Here is a 24,799-nt window from a genome sequence, read left to right as displayed (position 1 = left end):
CACACTGAGATGATATATATTGTGTTTCAACGATTATGATAGCTTCCAGATCCAAAGACGTTATGAAACTGGAAGCATGGAGCTCCGTATTCAGGTAAGATACGCCACGGGCATGGAGGACGCCATTTTTGATGACGTGTGTGGGCAGCTCACCATAATGCCTGGCGCCGGTCACAGCACGCCCGCTTGCATTGGGAGAGGCGCTTAGGGCATCTCCTTAGTTTATTTCCTCCAATATATAGGGTAAGGTGGGGCAAGATGAGACACGGGGCAGATGCGACACTTTTTTGTTCGATATCACCTGCCTCAGAGACGCGTTGCTCCATAGCTTGAAAAACTTTAGCGGTTCTGCATGTCCGCTTTATTGCATGTGATAATTGTCCAGATTGGCCTATACGTTGAAGAAGAAAAAAAAAAGAAACAGAAAAAAAGACGGCTACTTCTGCCTGGAATGTAAAGATCCGGCAAGAAGACGAGATTTTCTGTGGTCCTTTTTCTTGTCATCTGTGCAGCAGCGTTTCGCAGGCTTATTCTGTCAATGTAAGTCCACATTCTGTTTCTTTATTCATTCATCTAGATATATGCAAAATATGGGCACTGTTGGTTATACGGTGTTGAACAGAAAAATTGGGCAAGACGCGACAATTAAACTTAATTTAAACTTAATGCATTTTAAAATTAATGTAGTTTAGAAAGAGATAAGTCAACTATTAGGTGTTTTTATGCTTCTTCCGCAGATATTTCTCTTTTGCATGCTTTGCATTACGCCATGCCTCAATTGAACTGGAACCACATCGCAGACAAGCAGGCTCTATCAAACACACTGTCGATAGAGCTCTGTCTTTATCAGTGCCCACAGTTTTTCATCCCAAGAACGAAATAATGAAGCAGCAAGAAGCGAAGAATGATAAGAAAGCGATATATTGTAACTCAGGACTAGGGTGGAGACACAGCGGCAGCCGCCAGCGTGACGCTTATAGGGAAACTAAGGGGAGCTAACGGCGATCCCTTCTTCACTGCGAAATGAGGGCGGCCGCGATTGGCGCGTCTTATCACGAAGCTTTTTGTACTTTTTTGTTTCTGAGCTCTACCAATGCAATAGAGAACGTGTCTTTTTAGTGAGTTGAGGTATTTTCTACAAGGGCTGTCTATCTCTGGAACAAAAACCTGATCTCGACTTTGCAAAAATTTCGAACTAATGGCGAGTTTCGCTTGTCGTTTTAGTGCAGCGTGCTGGTGTGGCCTTGATGTAGCAAAATAGTGCAAGTGCGGCTTACACCGATTCGCTCAACCTAACATGATAGGCGGTGCGAGTGTCGTTATAGAGTTGCGATGGACGGTGCCCTCGGCGTACTTCGCAACTTTAGGACTTTAGTGTCGAAAGCTACGGTGTATAGTGAGACATTTTCACCGTTACCCCCCCCCCCCCCCCCCCCCCCTTGCTGCTGCTTGAGCTGTCGTAGCAGACGTGTGCAGTTTATCGTCGAACACCCGCAGAGACTCGAACGATTCCGCTGTAGCCATCTTTGTCGACCGCTCGGAAGTTGGGAATGCCAGTGAAAGGAGGGAGGCGGGAATGAGCGCAGTGTTCCGCTGCACAGCTGTTACAATAGTCAATGTGGGCCATACTGAGACGACCAGCGAAACAAGGTGCACACTGCACTGAAACAACCAGTGAAACATGCACGCTCGCACCAGTGCAACTTTTTCTGCACTAAAACAACCAGTGCAATTCGCCATAAAAGCTCGCCGAACATGAATACCGTTGATTCGGGTTCGGGTTCAGCGCAACCAAAATAACGGTTTGAACCGATATTAATCGGTTGGAACCAGTTTACGTGTGCTTGCGCTAATCAGCGTACAACATGTGAGGTGCAACATCAGGTTCTGGCGATGGCTTACTCCTCCTTCCTTCCTCTTGCACCCTAGCCTCTACACTTCATAGGTACACACAGAACCATGCAGTTCACAGCAGGTCATCTTCTACTGCACCGAAAAGTGCTGGGAAATGGCGTACAGCAGAGCTTCCTCTATGCTCTGAACCACACGCCAACCTCTTTCCCGTGGTTGTTAGTTGTCCCTGTTGCTTGTGGGGATGCTGTTCATACTGCGACGCTGAATGGAAGAAGGCAGCCGAGGCAGCAATGTAAAGTGTATAGCTCTTGTGTAGCACATCTTACTATTATTATTTTTTCACACCTCGAGTCACAAAAATGTACAGGGATGTCGTGAACCTTTTGGAGGTGAGACGGTAGGAGGTGAATTGACTCACCACTCCTTGGTTTATCAATTTGTTATATCCGCTCTATCAATTCGGCAAGATGAGGGCGGCCGCGATTGGCGCGTCTTATCACGAAGTTTTTTGCACTTTTTTGTTTCTGAGCTCTACCAATGCAATAGAGAACGTGTCTTTTTAATGAGTTGAGGTATTTTCTACAAGGGCTGTCTATCTCTGGAACAACAACCTGATCTCGACTTTGCAAAAATTTCGAACTACTGGCGAGTTTCGCTTGTCGTTTTAGTGCAGCGTGATTGTGTAGCCTTGATGTAGCAAAATAGTGCAAGTGCGGCTTACACCGATTCGCTCAACCTAACATGATAGGCGTACAACAGCGTACAACAGTTAGCTGTGAAGCGATGCAGGGAGCTGGTGCGCGGCAGTCGCGTGCCGTTTTTACCATCTGGCGTACCGGTTGCCGCATCATGTTTTTTCGGATCAGTTCCGATTCGTTCAAGGGGAGAGAAAAAATCTTTCCGGTTCGGTTCGGGTTCAGTTCGGCAAAAAATAACGGCTTTTTGCGGGTTTCGGTTCCGGTTCAGTTCCGGTTTCGACCCCTGGTTATACAGGGTGTCCCAGAAAACGTGTAATTGAATTATAATAAAAAAACTACACCACCTAGAATCATGCAGTCAACGGCATTTGTTCTTACTAGGTTTTTGCCACCTCCTAATGTGAATGCCGTGTAACGGAAGTTTAATGATGTAAGTTTTTGCGAACTGAAGTCGGAAATTTGGCAAGTAAAGGTCACCTTTTCACCCCACGAATGTGAAGAGCGTGTCTAATTTACTCAAATTAATGATAATTGACAGAGATATTCAGGGGCTATCCCATCCGAAAAAATAGCCGAATATCATGCTCTACACTCATAAAAATGAACTTCACCGCATAGCACGCTCTTAGCCAACCATCATCTCGAATGATATCGTTATCTGCCCTGATTTGATGGAAACGGGAGGCGCACGCCTTTTTTGTGGCACTTATGCTGTTCATAATTGTCACAGAAAAGGCGTGCGCCTCCCGTTTTCAACAAATCTGGGGGCTTAATCACTTCCATCGTTCGCGAGCCAACGAGGGGCGGAGCTCTCGTTAACACGAACACGTGACACGTTTCGTGTGACGCGCTTTTTCCGTAAACGGGACAAAGGCGTAATCTCTTGCTCGCGTAACGACCAACGGTGTCGTCTGTCTAACGAATGTGTTCACGTGCTCACAGGCATCATCGCCTACATGGCTCATGATCTAACGAGGCGCGAGCCACTCGGGAGCTCGAGCACGTGGTGTATGACGCGCTCTTTTCGTTAAAGTGACAGGGGCGTAATCTCTCGGTCCAGTTACGATCGAATTAGATCGTTTGCCTAACGAGTAGGTCTACCCACTCGTTAGAATGTGAAACATCTTCATTTGGAGATTTGCAGAAACGGAATTTCTGCAGAAACGAACATGTATTGCTCCACGACCTGTGTACAAAATGACTTGCTCCCCCTTTCATCGTATTTGCACCAGTGGTTACATGAGGGCTGTGAGATATTCTCGAGAAGATGCAGATGAAGACGAGAAAGAAGACGAAGAAGTGACAACGACAAGCCATAGACAAACCATGCGAGCCATCCAAACAAAATTAAACAACCTCATTGGTCGACAAGAGTGCAGTCTCGTTGGCAGCTGTAGTTCGTTCAGGGCGGTGACATCACAACACGCAACGGCTCGTTACGAGCACGATAGCCTCAACGAAGAAGCTAAACGAGGAGCAGAGATTGTGCCACAGCTGGGAGTCGATAAGTTTCTTCGTTTCGTTATTCGGAACGACTCGCTGACGTTGAAGCTGCACAAGAAAGATGGCGGAGTGATTTTTCGCTTGGGCGATCACACTAGCAGCTGTGCCCCATGATGGCGTCAGGATGACTCTCAACTGGACGAAACAGATTTTGTAAAGTTCTTCCGTCCTCCAAGAAACGCGCTCTCCGCACCGTTTGTGAGGACTTGCGACCGTGTACTTCACTCCGTCTTGATAGCTACGGGTGTTGTGATGAACAACAAAGAAAAAATGGATGCATATGGTAGTGTTCGAATTGTTCTCTTTAATAGTACATTGCGGACATAGAGTTGATGTAGTAATGAACGGAAGAGCAAAGGATTCTGTGGATTTTCTGAGGTCGATTGTCTTGAACAGTTTCATAACATTCTGTTGCTTCGCGGTGTTAACATGGAGTTAAAACAGTTCACTAACGTTCTGTTCAAGCTCACTAGAAAAACGTTGCACTGCAAATTTATTTTATTTTAGGCGTCAGGATGGCCTTTCAACTGGACCAGATAGATTTTGTAAAGTTGTTCCGTCCGGGAAGAAATTCTGCTCACACTGTTTATGAAGCCTGACAGTAATGCTGCGCGTTGTACTTCCATGCTTGAAAGAAAAATTTACATAAAGTTACTGAAATAAGTGTACACGTTGAGGAGAACGGGCAGCCTCCTCCTCTTTCTTCTTTTGATACTTCTGATACCACTACGTCTTTCCTTTCTGGTCTCGAACTCCCACGTGCCCTAGAACTCAGCACACACTAGTTCTCGTATCATACTTAAGAACATTCTCACCCGACACCATCGTCATGGTAGGAAAATGATTTACATTTTTTTTGCGTATTGCTCGACGATTATCCTTACAGTGACGTACATGTTTGTTAATTATTTTCACACGACTAGCGACGGGAAGAAAAAAAAGATGATGAAGGAGCCTGGGAACGAGCATTGGAACGCAATGAGCATGTATGAGAGCACGAGAATGCGAATGCAGAACAAATGAAACAGTCCTATTGGTCAGAGAAGATGCAGCCTCGCTGCCAGCCTGTTCTTCGCTCAGGGCGGTGACATCACAACACGTGAGCGCTCGCAACGTGCAAAATAACCACAAAGATGAAGCTTCACGAGGAGCACAGATTGTGACCACAGCAAAGCATCGATAAAGTTGCTCATTTCGTTAGCCTGAACGACTCCTTCAGCTGTCTCGTGCCGTTAAGTTGAACGTGTGAAACGATTAAGCCCCCTGGGATAACGATATCATTCGAGATGGTGGTTCGCTAGGAGCGTGCAATGATGTGAAGTTCATTTTTAAGGGTGCACGGAGGCAGCGCGCGACAAATGTTTCAGCGCAATCCTTGTCAGTCCGACGAAAGGAGGTTGGAAACCCAGCCCACACCTGCAACATAGAAAGAGATAATACAGGTATGGCTTATCGCGTCCGACTTTCGCTGGGATCTCACTTTCCCTCTCCAAATTTCAGGAACTGTCACTTTTTCTACTATCACTCTGTGGGCTGCGTTTCGAACCTCCTTTCGTCGGACTGAGAGCGATTGCGCTCAAAAAGTCGTCGCACGTTATGTTTCGGTGCTACGAAAAGCATGATGCTCGGCTATTTTTTTTTTTCGATGGGATAGCTCATGAATATCACTGTCAATTATCATGAACTTAAGTGAATTCGGCACGCTCTTCATATCGGTGGGGTAAAAAAGTGACCTTTACTTGGCAAATTTCCGAGTTGAGATCGCAAATATTTACATAATTAAACTTACGATACATGACATTCACATCAGGAGTCGGCAAAAATCTAGTAAGAACAAATGCCGTTGACCGCGTGAATCTAGGTGGCGTAGTTTTTTTTATTATAATTCAATGACACGTTTTCTGGGACACCCTGTATGCGTATCAGTGTATGTTACACAAGGACGCGCTGGCGTAGGATTTGACACACTGGTGTAGCCAGAGGGGGATTAGGGGGTTCAAACCTCTCCCGAAATGGTACGTTTGGTAGTGCATTTGGGAGAGGGAACCTAGGGGGAAATCCTCCTTTCCCACATAAGATCCGCATAGAACCCCTCCCGAAATATTTTTCTGGCTACGCCGCTGATTCGACATACCAGGTTACGAGCAACCTGTACTGTATCACCACATGAAATATTCGGCACGGTTGTACTAGAAACAAGCGCGCTTCCGGGTTTTTTTTTTTTTTTTTTTTCCAGAGTTCATCCGATGCGTCGTAACACGTTGAGCTTCCGAGATCCGCACGGCTGTTTAAATAGGGACTTACTGCACAAAAAAGGGGCCGGAGAGGTGGACACACCGATGATGATATTTCGTACCATAGCCGAAAATACTCCGATTGCGATAAGGTGGAGCGCTGAACAGCAGACCATATTACAGCAGACGACCGCCAGGATTCCTCCTAAAGCTGTAACCACGTTGCCGACCCCTGATATCCAGGTGTAAGTAATCACCGACCAGCCGAGCACGGTCCTCGTATACGGCTGCATTATCTCCTCCGGCCCTAAACAGAATAACAATTGCGAGGACTTATCAAGCCCCTAATAGTCTATGTACTTGTCGATGTTTAGTCGAGATTTTACTATCATGCTGGTCCGTGCCGTTATTTGTATGATATAACCCTTTGAGCGATGCGTATAGCTGTCGTCAGGTCCGTATAACAAAGATAGACAAGCTGCTTACCCATATTCATAATGCTAATCAATGTAAGCAACATGAAGAGCATCTTGAGAGCAGAAATGACATCTTCCTTCTTGTTACCACCGAAAATGTTAAAGGCAGCCTTTATATTGGTCATCGAGAAGAGGTGCGCCAACCTCTTGCACGTCCCGCTGTCAATCAATGTGGGATCCATCAAGTCTGGGTTATTCGTAACGAATAATAAGAGACCGGCTTGACAGAACCCAGCAACCAAGAGGCATAGCGCATGCCCTATGATGTGACTTAGAAGCCAGCCCAGGACGACGCCTCCAAACCTGCCCAGAAGACCGACCATGTCGAGGGCGAAGAATCTGAGCGCGCGCAGCAAGTCGACTTCCTTGGTGATGGCGGCATAGCAGCAAGCCCGCATTAGTACGATGCCGCCAGTTATGCCTTGCGGAAGAACGCAGAGGACGTTGTACCACATGGAAGAGTCTTTACCCAGGAAGGCGACTAAGAAGCCACATATCGTGGTCCCACATGCCCCGACTACGGTGATGGTGAGTGGACCCTGCGTTTGCAACACAATTTCCTTATTAGCGGCACTTGAGTACAAAAATTTCTCCTAGTGTGGTGAAGGATGCCGTTACCTTTACTCCAACCCAAAGGGAACGAGATTCACCCCTTGCGTCGTTTGTGAGTTATGGACGAAAGAAACTGCAACGTACATTTTTCCCTCTCAGTTCAAACGTACTGTAAAGCTGCAGACAGACGGGTTACGCAGGCGGCATAGTTTAACAGGTTGTTATTTGTAAACCCAGCACGACAAGTTATACATGTGGGAGGGAACGCTAGTAAAATTGAGATAAAACGGCTTGGGGTTACGTCTGCTGAATTTATTGAGCGACAATGATCGATGTTCCCGACTGGCTCGCTGCTACTGGTGGCTACGTAGCCGACTTCTTTTGTTTCGGGCTCAGCGTTGTGCGCATGCAATGTAGTTTTGCGCCACACTTGACGAGCAATGCGCAGTTGCTGGTGACACAGTGTTGCCCGTAATTTTCTATTTTAATTTTGTAAAAAGCTACGAGTGCAGTTGGGACGAAGATTTTGACGTAAGAGTACACAAGGACTGAAGCTAAGGAATCTATATATTTTCTGAGATTGCAGCTCCGCTGCTTTACAGTGTATTTAAGTGATATAAATATGTACGTGCCATGATGTCCGATAAAGCAAATGGAACGAGTCGAGTCTCTTATCTACAGGTATTTACATGAATAACGTGGTCGATGAAGCAGTTATATGGACAATACCGTTGGAAAACAGTAGGCCAAGTACATAGGCCGAGCCAAATTTTAAGATATGGAATAGAGGGATGGTGCTTTCTTAATCAAAAGCTGACTGGTTCGCTGGCAGAAGTCTGCCTTTCCTCAGAAATGATGAACTGTCCTACCAAGTTAATTGTCACTACGAGCAGACGTGGGTCTTCTGTGTCGTCAATGTGGCTGAGCGGTATATTTTTTTTTTATGCTAATGATTTCAGCACGTATACTGTGCTATATATTGGACTAACAGGTAAACCGAGAGAACAAGCCTACAAAGGAAACAAAATACCTCAGTGCGCCTTCGTTGCGTTACGACACAAAATGATAAGTATAGTAGTTGAGGTGATTCAATACTACCTCCCTCTGCATAGGGTGCAGACAACCGCGTCGTCTGCCAGAATTTCCGCATTATTAACTCCTACGCACAGCTCGCGATACGCTCACAAAAGTGTAGCGATTCGGTAAGCGACACACTGCATTTTAGAGCTGAGTAAATTCGTAGCAAAGGAGGCATGTAGACGTTGGCGAAATCGGTACACAGTAATCACGCATGGTAACCGTGGGAGTCAATATGGCAGCTTGGCGGCATTCGCTTGTACAAAGGGTGACGCCACCCAACACAGAGGGAGCTAGTATTCAGGCACAATATAGTAGTAATGCGCTAATAGCGACACAACAGCATGAAGGCCATCGACGCCGGGCGTTACAGGGCTGCAAACAACCTTATTTTGAGATGACGAATAAGGAGTTTCATCACCAGGGGCGATACTCTACCTCATTACTGGCAAACAAATCAAATGACTATCGCGGATAAACGTGTCCGCGGTAGACTGATTTCACGCTGCGCCAGGCAGGGTGGTCCGGTCGACCTCTCAGACTTTTTCGTCCCAGTATAAATGAAGCCTAGTGCTTAGGAAGTGCATTGGCGGAGGAAGTAGCTGCAAATATATTAGTTTTTGTTTTTTGTTTATAGTCTTCAAGTATGAACATTTCGAGCACTGGGCTTCCTCACAGTTTTGAAACCTCGTATCTTCGCAACCATTAAGTTAATTTCTTTCCACACTTATCACCTATGTGCTGCTGTGCTGTTTGCTCTATATCTATGTTATAGGTTTTGAAGGTGTCTAGATAAAAAATGGCAAACTCGCCCCATTTGCAAAAAAAATCGCACTTTTTCGGCGCGTAATTGCTTTTCTGTACATAGCAGAAACTTAACATGAGTGACATCGTTCTGTTCGTTTTTAAAGGCCCTTTCCATTTGTATAAAACACCTTGTTGGACTTCCTAACGCGCGTTTAGTGAGGAGTATTAGTGCAAAAACGCGCATCTTCCGTAGCGTAATTGATATTCGCCCACTCGTGACGTGGTTCATGTTCCTCACACATTGTTCATGACAAGTTCACATGGCGTGGTGAAAAAGAAATCCCTTGAGAAGAGGCCCGGTTCCGTTGCGCACACCCAAAAGTAACTCCGTCACAGCAACATGAATAGAGCGGTGTTGAACACAGGAGTGACACAAACCCGCCATTGTTGGAGCTACCATCAAGAGGGTGCTTTTGGCAAAACTGCCATCTTGTCCTGGACGCACGTCATAGAAAACGTCATTTTGATGCCATGTGACTTTGTTTGCGTGTCGTTCTGCGGCTTACCGACATATTTCCGTCATCATAAAGCCAAGAGATGAACGTATTTTGCCAGAGTAAACTATGCTGTGCTCCTTCCGCAACATGGTAGCCCATTTCTCCATAGTTTAAACATCGCATCGACTCGGTGGGTCTTAACGCGCGGTCGTCATTACATCTCTGGAAGTCGTCAACAGTACGTGGCCTTAAGTGCAAAACTGCGCAATTTGCTGCGAGATCATAGGATAAAAATAATTACCGTGATCGAAAGACATCCAAAACGTCGTGCAGAAACAACAACCGCATTGTTTACAAACGGTTTGGCCGCCGATCACGGACGCCGCAGTCTTTAAGATCACGTGTGCCTTGGACCATAGGCTTGACGTTTGCTGTGACGTCAGACCAGGACCTGTCCAGGATGCATTGCGTTCGCTCAGCACGCTTTCGTCTATGGAGCAATACATTGGGTGCCACCCCTGTGGTGTTGAAGCCGCTGTAGTATTTTATGGCGCCGTAATTTGACGAAGGTCACACACAAGGTGTGAACCAAGAAGCTGCGCATTTCCTGCAGAGCGGCTGAGATCATGAGCCATAAAGCAGTGAAACATGATTGGCTTTGAGTAGTTATTGGAGAGGCGGTCGATAGAAGAAGAGAAGGCTCCCCTTTCCATCGCGCCTGTTGTCTTCATGCCACTTCGTCTAGGCAGAACACTATTTTAAAGGCGATAGAACTCCAGTGCAGGGGACGCGAAAGGACAACACTTACCGCCCCACGTGTGGCGGCTTATGTACTTTACTACTCACACCGCCCCCTAGTGGAAGCCAAGGAAGACATAATCAAAAAACCTTATCACACATGAGGAACCAAGCAAACGCCTCCAGAGAACCTGTCCTCCTGTTAGTTTTTGTTAGATCCGAGTTTCTGCTAGTTCCTGATGGCTTATAAGCATAAGCGAACATCGATGTACCTCGATTACCTTTTATTGGTAGTCCCCTGCTTACAGACAGTACCGGCTTAGCCAGCGCACTGTTCTCTTTGTCGCGCGCCCATCGTCGTCGTCTTCGGGCTGCGCTTACATAACCCATGCGATAACAAAGAACCCGCCACATAAACAACCCAATACATAACACTTTCTTCCCCTTAAGTTAAACCCAAACTACAATGAATCTATTCCGAAACAAAGTCTCCATATCGATCTGGTTTCTTTCGGACTCGCTTAGGCCGTCCTTCCAATGGAGATGGAACGGACGACGTTTCCTCATTCTTGGTAACTTGATCCTCAGTATCGCCTATGTCCCAAGCCAGAAGAGGCGAAGTACCAGTGTCCAACAGTTGTGCCTTACGTCGGAGTAGCCTAATGTCATCGATATGACGTCGGCATTCGCCGTCCTCTGTGCGCACCATCCACGGACGGCGACCCACTCTTCTGGTCACGTCTCCTTGCACCCATGTTGGCTTCCTCCTGAAGCTTTTGATGAGCACCACGTCACCTTCATGGGGTGTCCTTGATTCTGGTAGCTTATCGAGCTGGCTGGTGTGACGTTTCGGTAGGAGACCATCCAGAGCCGGGGGTAATTCTCGCACGAACATCAGTCTTGCGGGGGTCTTCCCCGTTGTCGCGTGACACGTTGTGTGCTGCTTATACAGTATCCTTGAAACTTGCGTAGCCAGCGTTCCCGATGTTTCTTTCGACAATGCCCGTTTAAAATAACCGACCATTCTTTCGGCTTGCCCATTGGTAGCAGGGTGATAAAGTGCTGCCGTGACGCACTTAACCCCGTTTCTCCGGTAGAATTCCTTCATCTCCTCGGACACAAAAGCAGTTCCATTATCCGACACTGCTTTTTGCGGAATTCCAAATGACGCAAAGAGGCCGCGGAGCACTCGTATCACAGTAGCCGAGTTTGGACTTTCCACTTGCCGGACCTCCATCCACTTGCTATAGGCATCCACTATTACTAGGAATGTGATACCTCAAATAGGTCCAGCAAAGTCTAGATGAATGGTGTGCCATGGGCTGCTGGGTCGAGTCCACTCTGCCTGTACCACCTTCGCGCGAGACTTCTGATTCTTCCCGCAACTGATGCACGTCTTGGCCATCATCTCGATGTCGTCGTCGATACCACACCACCACATGTAACTCCGAGTACAGGCTTTCATAGCCACGATGCCACGGTGACCAGCGTGCACCAACTCTAGCGCCTGCTTCTTTTTGCTTTGTGGAATGACCACTCTTGATCCACGCAGAATACAGCCTCTGTGCAAGGAAAATTCCGTGGCTCTTGCCAGAAACTGGCGAAACTGTGCGTCTCGTAACTTGTAGAACGTCCCTGCTTTAATAGCGCTGTACACTTCGGAAGGAACTGGATCGCTCTGCGTGGCTGACGAGATTTCTTCTGCCGTTAGAGGAGAACGGCTTAATGCTTCGAATCTTAGCACATCCGCTGGGTGGCACGGCTCATCATTTGTAGACGGCAACGGCAGCCTGCTCAAAACGTCGGCATTCGAGTTCAGCTTCCCAGGACGATAGCTTAGATCGTAGCTATAGGCAGCAAGCTTAACGCACCATCTCAGCATTTGGGGCGACATCAACTGTGGCACAGGTTTCGTAGCTCCGAGGATCCCGAGTAACGGCTTGTGGTCAGTGTATATTTGCACGTGTCGACCAGCCAAGTACATGTGGAAATGTACGACCGCATACACGATTGCCAGACCTTCTTTGTCTAGTTGAGAGTAATTTCTCTCTGCTCGTCCCAACGTCCTGGATGCGAAAGCGATAGGTCTTTCGTTGCCTTCATTGTCTTTTTGCGCCAGTACCGCACCCACGCCGTACGGCGAAGCGTCGCATGATAGTATCAGTGGTCTGTGTGGGTCGTAGTGGGCCAGCACAGGAGCATGGCAAATCTGTTCCTTGAGCGCCTCAAATGCAGTCTTGTGTTCCCTGGTCCACTTCCACGTTGCGTTTTTCGCAAGCAGTTCATAGAGTGATGCTGCCGTAGTTGCTCTGTCGTTCAGAAAACGATCATAGAAGGCTAACATCCCGAGGAATGACTGTAAGGTCTCTTTCGACGTTGGCTCAGGAGCTTTCAGTAGTGCCCGTATTTTTGCATCTGTCGACCGCACGCCCGAACCTGTGATCTTATGTCCTAAGAATTCCACTTCGGTACGTGCAAATTTGCCTTTGCTTTCTTAAGTCTCAGTTCGGACCCTTCCAGTCTGGCCAGTACTGTTTCCAGCCGTCGATTGTGCTGTTGTTGGTCTGCTCCACTGATAATGATGTCGTCTAGGTAGACTGCGATGCCGTCAATGCCAACTAGAAGCTTCTCGACAAACCTCTGAAATATAGCAGGAGCTGCTGCATTAATTGTGCTCCGATAGTCCCCACATAGCGGTATGGTGTTGTCCTTCTTCCGAACGCACACCACCGGAGTTGCCCACTCGGAATGCTGCACCGGCTCGATGATCCCCTGCATACGGCTTCGCGTAGGGCAAATGGCACAGGCCTTGCCCTGCAGAATTTCGGCGTTGCTCTATCCTGAAGCTGGATGTCTACCCGATCGCCTCTGTGGCCTTGGATGCCCTTTCCAAAGACCTCTTTGTGTTCCTCGAGTATTCGTTCTAGGCAGTCGCCGTTGATATAGTTGATTCCGCTTACTTCGATCTGTAGTGGTCGAAACCAATTTCTGCCAAGCAGACTTGCTCCTGATCCCCTTATTACTAATAGCGGCAACATGCACTTCTTCCTCCTGGACTGGACTACGACAGTTGTGGATCCTGAGATGTCGAGCCCTTCACCCGACCATGTTTTGAGCTGTACTGTTCCCGGAGCTAGTGAGGGCGGCTTCTCTGGCCACGTGTTTTTGTACATTTCCTCGGCAATGAGTGAGCAAGCCGCCAAAGAGTCCACTTCGAACTGTAATGGCTTGTCGTTAACGAGTAACGTTGTTAAGAACTTGGATTTCGATACCTTCTGCGCGACTTGGTACAGATCATCCAGTGATGTTGCTCCATCATCGTCTTTTGTCAACAGGTTGGTGTCGCTTTCGCCAGCTGCTTTTTTCTTACGACACGCAGCTTCAATGTGGCCCACCTTCCTGCAGAATCTACATCGGGCATTCTTGTACTTGCAGTCTCTTGCAATGTCTGTTCCTTCACAACGGTAGCAACTAACTTTGCGTTGGTTTTTCCTTGTCTTATTTCCGTCTTTCTGTTGGAGCTTTACTTTTTGTACTTCTTCCTGAGATGCTTGCACGCCATGCTGCTCAGCCGCTGCACTTTCTGCCCGCAACGCAAAATCCAGTGCTTTGCTGAACGTTAGGTCCCTTTCCGCAAATAGTCGTTGTTGCAGATTGCTATCCTTTATGCCACAGACAAACCTATCTCTGAGCATAATATCAAGCGGCAGCATTGTGGACGAAGTCGTTGGTGATGTAGCGGTGCCAGCACCTGTTGATGACGCCGCTGTTTCCACCGCTGTTCCTGTCGGAGTGGACGCAGCACCGAAGTTACAGTCAGCTGCAAGTTTACGCAGTCCTGTTGTATTAATGGATTCCCCCGATTGTTGAACTCTCCTTTGGAATTTGCATCTGCTGGAAACCTCGGAGGGTTGCGGGTCGTAGTGCTTGCGGAGGAGTTCCACAATCTCCTGGTACGTGGCGTCATGCAAGCTCCGAGGAGCGAGCAAAGCTCGAATCGTCGCAAACGTCTGGGGTCCGCACCTTGTAAGCAGTTGAGCCCTTTTTTTAACAGGGTCTGTGATTCCTTGCGCTTTGAAAAAGAACGTCAAGCGTTCCGCCCATGTGGCCCAGTCGGTACCTTGAAACTGTTCTGAATATACCTCAGTCGCTGCCATCCTGCTTCCGTCTCGTCGCCAGTGTTAGATCCGAGTTTCCGTGAGTTCCTGATGGCTTATAAGCATAAGCGAACACCGATGTAGCTGGATTACCTTTTATTGGTAGTCCCCTGGGTACAGACAGTACCGGCTTGGCCAGCGCACTGTTCTCTTTGTCGAGCGCCCATCGTCGTCGTCTTCGGACTGCGCTTACATAACCCATGCGATAACAAAAAACCCGACACATAAACAACCCAATACATAACAGTTTTCAAACAGCCCGGTTTTAATCGCTTTTTAACACTTTCTATTCCTGCTGTGTGTGAGAACACAAAAACCTCAGCGCTCCTTACGTAAGGGTGTACAATGAACACAGTTCATGACGTAGACAGTGTGTTCTGTGCGGACTGCGGTGTTAGAAGTATGAAGCACAAGCTATCTAGTAGCAAAATGGGTATCTACTGCAGCGGGACACTGAAAGAGCCGATGTCACACTGTACAACTTGAGATGTGCGACAAATAAGGTCATTAGAAATACGAAGCTGCCCAATATTCAAATGATTCATCTGCCGGCGCAAACTATCTTATTTAACTTTCGTACATAAGAAAAATAACGAGAATGGGAACACTTCCAGCGCGTTCCTGGAATACCGTCCTCACATGTATGGGAAAGCAAGTAATGGCGTTCGTGAAGTGTTCACGGCAAAAACTTCGAGGAGTGCATGGAGGAAAGTAGCCTTCTGCTGTTAGACTTTGCCCCCTTTTCTGTTTGTCATCAATCAAGGACTGCACGTGCTTTCAATTTGTGTTTTGCGCGTATAGCCAACATTCATGTCAATCTCCGGAGCGTAAGGTCTGTCTCTATGTATTGATATTTGAACTCAAATGTAACATGAAGCCATGAAGGAATGAAAGTCCTCTGTCCGCCCTCGCTGCGCCAGTAACGTACCAGCCACGGGAGGGGTGCATGGAAATTCGGAAAATTAACTTCAGCCACTTCTAAACTGAATATTTTTCAGTACACCGTGTTCAACTTGTCATGAACAACATCGCAAGATTTTCGAACAACGTGTTTTATAAGAGTGGAAGGTGTGTTTTAAGACGAACAGAATGTTGTCACTCATGTTAACTTTCTGGTCTTCATAGAAAATGATTGCGCTCCGGAAAAGTGAGATTTTTTGCACATGAGGCGATTTTACGGTTTTTGATCTAGACACCTGCAAAACCTACAACCTCAAAGAGAGAGCCAACAATCTGGCAGCGTATAAGCAATGTGCGTCGGAAAAAATCAACGGCATAGGCTTGCCGGTTACGAAGATACGAGGCCAGTGTTGTGAGGGAGCGCAGTGCTCGAAATAGTCATTTTTGAAGGTTATTAAAAAAAAACAATGTACATGTGTGAATAATATGTGATGTACGTCTTAGTTTCTTTCTGTGTATTTTTCTTTTTCTCGCTTCAATAGTATGGAAATGACAAAACATTTCAAAACATGAATCTCTGGACATTCACGAGCATGCCTTGCGGCTCTACATAATATTTTGTATAAAAATGCACTTAAATAAAAATATATAATATTAGATAGATGGGATGCCACTACTCCCCTAATTGGTACAGTATGGGAAATACAGTGGCCGTATCTGAGCTGAAAGCAGGCATGCCGATATCGATCCCTCTTGGACCTGTTTGCCGTTGCAAAATTGGGTCAGCAGTTGCATCCCATCTATCCAACATATGCCCACCGTGGAACCACATAGACCGCCTTTCATGGAATATTGTTTGGGCGACGTCTATATGTGGACCATATTGCCCGTTTTCATCCAATATTGTTTTGCCGACGGCTATCTGTAGACCATTTATGGCCAATATCACCCAACGTTCTTCGGTTACCTGCAGTATGCTTTCATGAAATATTGTCTTGCAGACGGTTATATATGCATGCTATGACTGCCAGTTTTCAGGTAATATTCTTTGGCTGATGGCTATATGTAGTCCACATTGCCAATATTGTTTGCTCTTCGACTACATTCGGGCCGTATTGTCCGCTTCGATCCAATATTGTTTAGTTCTCGGCTGACCACATCGCACACCCTCAGCCAATATCACCTGTTTGCTAACTATATTGCGACCATATTTCCAATAACCAGTCAATATTGATCTGTTATTGACAATCTTGGACAAATACTCCCGTGCTGCAACAGTTATTAGAAGAATAATGGTAAACTTGGTCCTTTATAGGACCGGTAGTTCCAGTGCCCCGACTATAATGGACCCAGCTAATGTGCTGGTGGGATGCCTGGTTCACACCGCAACTTCTCTCCGTTGCGGCACGCTCTAAAACCGGTGGCGGATAAAAGGCTTTTGCTGCTGTTGTTAATTGTCTGCCAACGTTATCCGCCACGCCACCGAAACGTTAACAACAAGAAGAACACAATGACAAGACAAAGAGAATAAGCGCCCCTCGTGTATTCACTGAAACAGAAGTGGACATTTGTCTTTGTTTTGTTTGTTTGGGTGTGTCACGAAACAGTGTGGCGGATAAAAGTGTGGCGCTTATCAATGTTGCGAAATTTGCATCTGTGTCATTGTTGCAGGTTGCATCACATTGCGTGCAACGGTCAGGGTCTTAGTGGTGGTTGGTTAGCGCACGCCGCTGGTTTTTGAGGTGGTTTGTCTATCAGTGTTGGGAACTTGAGGAAACAAATCGAATATAAACCAAATCCGCAGTTTGCAGAAGGCGCTAAATCAAATCCAAATCAAGTCCAGATTGAAATGTATTCGAGGAAATCAAATATCCCTTTAAATCCGGATTTATTTTCAGCACCGACATCAAATCCTTTTTCAAATCCATCACAAATCCGGAGAGGAACTGACACTGTTGAACAGCTATAAAATGGTTGCATAATCGCCCGCAGTTTTCGAAGCGGGCATTTTTGCAAACTATGCCTAATTACTAACATGAATTCCTAACAGCTGCGTAACTAAGGAAGAGGCGAAACGTATCGAAGACATCAGTGGAGACTCATGAACATAACCTGCGGCAAAACGAAATGGGAACTTGATTGCAGGACGAATATTTTTCTGCAGGAAACGCCGTGCTTATTGCTTGTCGCTGGTCTTGGCAGTGTACACCTGCCACATAATACATTTCTTGCTCTGCAGTATGTACGAACGAATGCGTGAAGTAAAGAGATGGGGAGCAGCGTAATGATACAACACTGCACAAATTGGTGGAGTAGGAAGGATAAGATGGGTCCTCCTAGCGCTTTTTTTCTCCCCGCGCATGAAGTATAGGCCGTAAATTGACGTATGCAGCGCGCAAAACCGTCGTTGCAGTGTTCGGGCAGAACCCCGGAAGAACAGCCTTTTATCCTATGAAGAGTCGCCGAGGTCTTCTGAGTGGCCTATTTGCCGAATATTTAAATGTATTGCATTTACTGCGGGCATTACATTACAAAGCATAGCAGGGGCAGCCAGAGCCGGAGCAAGCGTTGCGCCACGGTCGCGCTAACACGCGCATCGCTCATGCATATAAGCTGGATTTCATGGCAAGTCATGTAAATTCGAATCCAAATCCAAATATTTTACAAAAAAATGATTCAATCCAAATCCAAATCCCAAAGGAAAAGTGTGATTTCACCTGAACCCCATTACAATGAAGCCGCCAATCAAATCCAAAATCTACCAGTTTCTTTTGTGGATTTAAATCAAATCCGAGATTTCAAATCCCCAACACCGATGGCTATGACACATTGTGATATCGCAAACGCTGTGAAAGGCTGATCTAGACTGATGGCCAGTATGAACGCACCGTTGACAGCGTACAACTCTCATCGAACGTGTCAGTCGGGTCATCCGTGCACAGTTGGTATCCGCTGATCAGTCATTAACATGCCGGTTAGCAACAGGCTGCGAATTGTATACCTGTTCGAGCATTGTTACAAAATATTCACCATGCTCCAACGCGGGCTCCGTGTACCGCCATGAAATTTTCTCTACCCACCCACCTTAGTCTTGCTCGATGAACATTCCACATGGAGTGGTGATGACGCCACCAACAGGCCGAAAAGAGAATTTTACCACTTTGCCCCCTTTTTCTCTACTGGCAAAACGACATTCATTCTACCATCACGCACCAGTTCCTGTGGGTGTTGCGCAGAAGGATGCATGTCCACTTATAGCGGGGTGGTGGATGAGCACATTTTTATCTCAGTCGCACAGCTTGGTGACACCCGAAGAGGTGCAGTAGCCGATGGAGGCTATTCTTTTCGATTACGATTCGGTTTCTCTTGTTTATTTCAAAAACATGGGACACTCTGCTGGCTGATGTGATGGCTTCCACACGCAACGCATATTGAAGTACAACTCTCAAAATCAGTGGAGACTGGAGAGGCCCGAGCCCGTCTGTCTGTCCGAGCAAATCTGTCCGAGAGTGGGACAGATTTCATCTTCAGGATAAATATTTTACACACGTGCGGTGTGGGAGAGACTAATCAATGATGGGATCTCCTGAAGACGCTATCCGTCCTCTGAGCTTCAAGAGCGCGGAAGATTCCACCAGTCATTAACCATTTCGCTTCCGACTTTCCAATCGCCGTTACTCGTCGAATGATAACATGGTACACACCTTGTAGCCGTACGTATCGCACCACGGCCCGGCTAAGATGGCAATGAGTGCAGAGAGCAATGTCAGCAGGGCTTCCGATAGGAGAGCGAAGATGCTTGCCAGACGATAAACCTCGTTCCTGCAATATTATTATTCGGGCATGTTGCACCCAGTCATATTTCATTGCGGTCGCACGTCTTTCAATCGGGGTTCATTCGTCATCATTCATGGAAACCCCGAGTTACCTTTCCTCTGGATGGTCGTTGATATCGCTGCATATATCGGGATCGTATTGCAGGTGATGGAGACAAGCCTTGGTTCGCAACATCAAAAATATTCCCGAATGCGGAAGCGCTGTGCTGAAGGAGTAGAGCAAAAAGAGCAGCTCAATCTGTAAACAAAAGTGCCCTACAATGTGAATTAGGAAACAGGTTTTTACACCACGCTGCAGTGCATGTAACTGGGACCATGCTGATGCTATATGGTCGTTCACTCAAGAATGAGGGGAGGAGAGCTTTTTTTTTTTTTTTTTATTCGGGGAACGAGAGTCCAGGTGCTCAGTCGAGGATCCAGAGAGATCCCCCGACGCAGCAAGATACACTGTAGCTCAAGGAGCCGGCTGACGCATGCCTTGTCGGCCTCCATTTTCGGCATTCCTTAACCAAACTTATAGGATTTTGCTATTAGTAAACGTAAGACACAGCAGTGTGCACCCTCCGATGAAATATATTCGTTTCCGTAGTTATAAAATCGAGTTTTCACTTTGTGTTTCCTCTTCTCTGCGGGAGCGGAAATGGTTAGTTCGCTCTCCAAGTATCAAATTGTAGACTTTTGTTTCAACGGATTGTGCACTCCCGAATTTCTCGACTCTCGCCTTCACTTTTCACCCACTTGAGCGATGTAATTTTTAATTGGCGTCAAATAATTGCAATCCACACGACTTGGAATTCCCGCGCGAAGGGTCGTATGCGCGACGACACGTGGGCGTGGCCTGTCAGTGCTCTCCACTGTGTAAGTGTGTGAGTGATTTGCTTCACCAACCCCTGTCGCGGAAACATCAGGCGAGCTTGATGTCAGATTTCCATGCTTGCTCCTCGCACTGGGTTCACGTCCACCCCGGGCTCAGACGACCAAGTACGAGGCCGTCAGTTAAGTAGACAACGAGCTACATGTGCAAATGCCACTTAGGGTTATGTCCAGACGGCCTGTGCGTGGCCGTGTGCGTCGCACAGTGCAGCATTTATGCGTGCGAAAGCTACAGAAAGATCGTGGAAGCCGTAAAAAATAAACAGAGCGACGAAAACAACGGCTTCCATGCATTAGAATGGGACAACATGGTGGTCTCAGGGAAGTTATGTGCAGGTACCACTAGAAGAGCAATCAGTGAAGAAACGGAAACGATGTCCCATATGGATGCTCAGTGATTCAGTGATGCCCCTACAAGTACCTGCACAACACTCTCCTGAGACCGCCATGTTGCCCTGATCTAATTCATGGATGCAGATGTTTTCGACGCTCTGTTTATTCTTTTACGATGAGTATGGTTTCCACGATTTTTCTGTAGCTTTCGTCCATTTTTTTCTTCCATTTTCACATCACATCACATCAGTAGTTTTCGTACGCAAAAATGCGTCGTCCTGCGCCACCAGAAGTCCGTCCGATGAACAGGCAACTCGTTGTGTTTGCCAATGCCACTCTGCTTTGTTTGCATACACTTTGCATATGTGATGTCAGTTCCCAGAGCTTCGCTCTATAGCGCTAGAAAAAAAGCCCTTGAAACCTAGCGCTGTTTTTCCGCTTGCCGTTCCCATAACATCCGAGTGTGCTATCCTGCTCGGGTCGGCGCACGGTATCCGTACCTAGAAGGTGTGATCTGCGATCGTGCCGGGGCTGTCATTGCCATGCACTGGCGCATTAACCTGCTGTTACTGTTTTGCTGTGGCAACGCTGCGTTCAGCTACAGCGACGCTTCTGAGTTCGGGCGATCTTTCGTTTCCGGGATCTAGAAGGCTCATCAAACGTGCTCCTGCCGAGGCTACGTGACAGACAGACGCTGCCTCCCACACGAGTTTTCTCTAGATATACCTGTCACTCCAAGTTCCTGACCGATTTCGCCCAGCCGGTTCTATTGTATTAGAGTATCCTTAAATTAGGTGATGACTTGTCGTAGAGGAATCAGTAAGGTCGAACAAGCACGGAAAGCCGGCAGCCATCTTCGCGTTGTTGCCTTACTACTTGGATGGCGGAAGCAAAACAGCCCACCGCTTCCGCGACGTCATCGTTGCGACAGCCATCGGAGCATCGTGATTGGCGAGGAGGAATTCGCGCTACAAATCGGTGCAGGAAAAGTTGACAGGAGTTCAAAACTGTCCAGCACTCTATTCTAACGGTGTACAGCAGTGGTGGAAGGAAAAAAACAGCGCTGTTTTCCACGGCTATAGAGCAAAGCGCTGTATGTGGGAACTAGCTATACAGCGCTTAGATGTTCACGCTGCTATATGCTACCAATGCGTAGATGCTATGCGTACGCTATCAATACGTCAAACTCCAGCGAAAGGGCTCGTAGAAGAGTTGTTTGGAGACAGACACCATCCATCCATCTCCATTATGCTTAGCAAGGCCATCGTTCTAATGTAGCAGACGTGCTTAATATCACACAAAAATGCATATAAAAACGTTATAGCCAGCACATCTTTTTAAAATGTAGTTCCGTAGCGGGGCTTATGGTTTCTTCATAAAAAATAATGAAAAACAGAAAATGGTACTACCGGAAAGAGCACAAACTGAGTAATGCATTTATGTAATATGTCAACCCCAACTACCCTCACAATATTTTCCTTTTGCATTGGTTTACTCATTGACAAAGCCTCCGATTGCACGATGCTGACCCAGTCTCACTCCAACACAACAAACGGGCAAAACTTGTCTACGTGAACACTGTCTCCAGCGAGTGAAATACGTAACAACATGTTCTAACCTGACCTTGGTGACAGTTACCCAGTCTACGTAAACAGTCTCCAGCGGGTGAAATGCGTAAAAACGTGGCCTAACCTAACCTTGGTGACGGATGCAGCCTGCGTGAACACAGTCCCCAACAAGTGAAATATGTAAAACCCTTGCCTAACCTAACGTTGATGATGGATGCGCAGGCTACGCGAACACAGTCTCCAACGAGCGAAATACGTAAAAACGTGGCCTAACCCAACCTTGTGATGCTTGCACAGGCTACGTGAGCATAGCCTCCAACAAGTGAAATACGTAAAAACGTGGCATAGCCTAACCTTGTTGTTGGATGCATGGTCTACATGAACACAGTCTCCAATGAGTGAAATACGTAAATCTGTTGCCTAACCTTGGTTACGTATTGGTGACAGATAACAGTCTACGTGAACAGTCTCCAGAGATTGAAATACGTAAAAACGTGGCCTAATATTACCTCGGTGACAGTTGGACAGTCTACTGGACAGTCTCCAACGCGCGAAATGCCTAAAACCGTGGCCTAACCTTGCTTACATCTTGGTGGCGGATGATACTCTACGTGAACACAGCCGCCAACGAGTGAAATATGTAAAACCGTGGCCTAACCTCACCTTGGTTGATAGGTGGTGGATGCACAGTGGTCGATGAACTTCGTGGATGCATAGTCTACTCTACGTGAACATAGCCTCCAACGAGAGAAATACGTAAAAACATGGCCTAATCTAACAGTGGTGATGGATGCACAGTCTACGTGAACGCAGTCTGCAATGGGTGAAATACGTAGATCCGTGGCCTAACCTTGGTTACGTCTTGGTGACGGATAACAGTCTACGTGAACAGCCTACAGAGATTGAAATACGAAGAAAACGTGGCCTAACCTAACCTTGGTGGCAATTGTACAGCCTACGTGAACAGTCTCCAACGAGCGAACTACGTAAAAACGTGGCATAAGTTAAACTTGGTGACAGTTGCACTCTACGCGAATGCAGTCTCCAACGAGTGCAATTCATACGTGGACTAAGCTAACATCAGTGCACAGTATTCAGAGGGACGACACGCAACACACGACTCAAACCAGCAAAAGTTTTCTGTCAGCTGGTTTGCTGGTTTGAGTCGTGTGTTGTGTGTCATCCCCCTATGTGCCCAAACTGAGGCTTTTACATTATAGAGTGCATCCACCAGCTACACTGCATCTACGCCATTTTCACCGCCTACAGTCACAGATGGTCTATGTTAACACAGTCTGCAAAAGGTTCTGGACATAACACAGGACACCACTTTTTTTTTTTTTACTTTCAACAATACTCTAACCACACATTCTCCCTTATTTCTTTCTAAATTTTGTTGACCTCCTACACTGTTTGGAGACTGAAACCTGTATTTTGTGAAATAAAGCATTTTCAAAATCTTTTCAAATACAAATCTGCTAATCCCAATAAAAAACAAAAGAAGGTTTTGTATCCTTTCAAATCCTCAGCTACTTCACTCTATAGTACTATATTGCTTAGCAGACGACTTTCTCATTTGCTCCCCACGTGACCCTCAGTGTCACAACACTTCCCCACCTTAGAAAAGACGGTGGCCTCCACCCCTGTTAGGCTTGGCTTAATAGGGCCGTCGATCTGCTGTTTCGGAAGGGTTTCATGGGATGTTACAAACGCACATAACTTTTTGCTTGCACTTTAAATAACAGGCTGTGACAGATTGGGACAGATTGGAATGAGACTGCCGCCGGTTGGGTCCTGAGAACATGAGGAAACATGGCTGATCATCCTGAAGAAACCGGCGATCAATTTTGATTTTTATACGTTTCGCACGACGTACGACGTTGATTCCTGTTTCTTTTTATCCGTTATTTTCTCTTTTTTCTGGTCAGATCATTTGTCATTTGATGTTTATTCCCTTTGTTCAAAAAGCCCGTCGAGAGAACTACACCCCATAATTTGTATACTTTTCGATTCGGCATGTCACTTTCGTTCACTTCCACGCATTATTACTTTTAAACGCGGTCACTAATTTTTAAAACCCATAAGCAGGTCTTCGGAACAGCATCTGTGCATCTGTGAAATAATTACCAATAACGAGCCCATAGGTGTTGCCCGGGAACTGTTCTAGTGGAACGTAGTCTGAGCAGAGACAGACTTGCCTTGCATGTGAATTTGGTGCGCATTATGGCTGTACGCATCTTCGCTGTAGGAGAACGACGCTTTAGCTGAGAATAGAGCAGAACCCACCGTCACATTAATCTTCTTCTTCCTCTGCTTCCTTAGTCACTGCTCACTGGCCGTTATCTACCAAGGGCGATTGGTCAGGGGTAAGTTATTAGCTAAACGTGTCTCACTTACCCAGCTATGGTTGATGAGGATGATGAATGTATGTGTACAGAGGTGAAGTACAGTGTGTGTGAATGTGCGAGGGAGCTCTTGAAAAAAAAAATACATGAGAAAGCGCAGACGTTACGTGGACTAGAAGAACCCGATTCGCTGTTTCCCCTCTCGCGCCTGGTATTATTTTTACCAATACATCTACATATTAGAATGTATTTCAATAATCACACAATGTTTCACAGTGAAAAGTTTTATTGGTGACACTGAAGCACTCAAAATTGGTGTGAACTTGCAAAAAAGAAAAGTACCCTGACTATGAAACCTAGCCCTACACACAGTAACATTCATTTTGTCCTAAAGAGACACAGGGGCTCCTT

General features: G+C 46.6%; 1 protein-coding gene across 2 annotated transcripts in view; it reads right to left on the bottom strand.

The window, feature by feature from the left end:
- The window catches only part of LOC135393236 (uncharacterized), a 30,656-nt gene extending 6,329 nt beyond the window's left edge, over positions 1–24,327 (bottom strand). The window contains exons 1-5 of one of the 2 annotated variants that reach the window (XM_064623721.1): positions 24,242–24,327; positions 19,362–19,507; positions 19,138–19,255; positions 6,776–7,304; positions 6,360–6,596 (exon numbers count right to left, since the gene is read on the bottom strand). In XM_064623721.1, coding sequence (XP_064479791.1) covers positions 6,360–6,596; positions 6,776–7,304; positions 19,138–19,255; positions 19,362–19,507; positions 24,242–24,280 — 1,069 coding nt within the window. In that variant the 5' untranslated portion in view covers positions 24,281–24,327. The remainder of the gene's footprint in view (positions 1–6,359; positions 6,597–6,775; positions 7,305–19,137; positions 19,256–19,361; positions 19,508–24,241) is intronic. The other variant, XM_064623722.1, reaches the window with a different exon arrangement.
- Positions 24,328–24,799: the final 472 nt, after the last annotated feature.

Source organism: Ornithodoros turicata, chromosome 4 (genome assembly GCF_037126465.1).
Source record: "Ornithodoros turicata isolate Travis chromosome 4, ASM3712646v1, whole genome shotgun sequence".
Lineage (NCBI taxonomy): Eukaryota > Metazoa > Arthropoda > Arachnida > Ixodida > Argasidae > Ornithodoros > Ornithodoros turicata.
The sequence above is the reverse complement of the archived record's forward strand: the minus strand, read 5'-3'. Positions and strand labels throughout refer to the sequence as shown.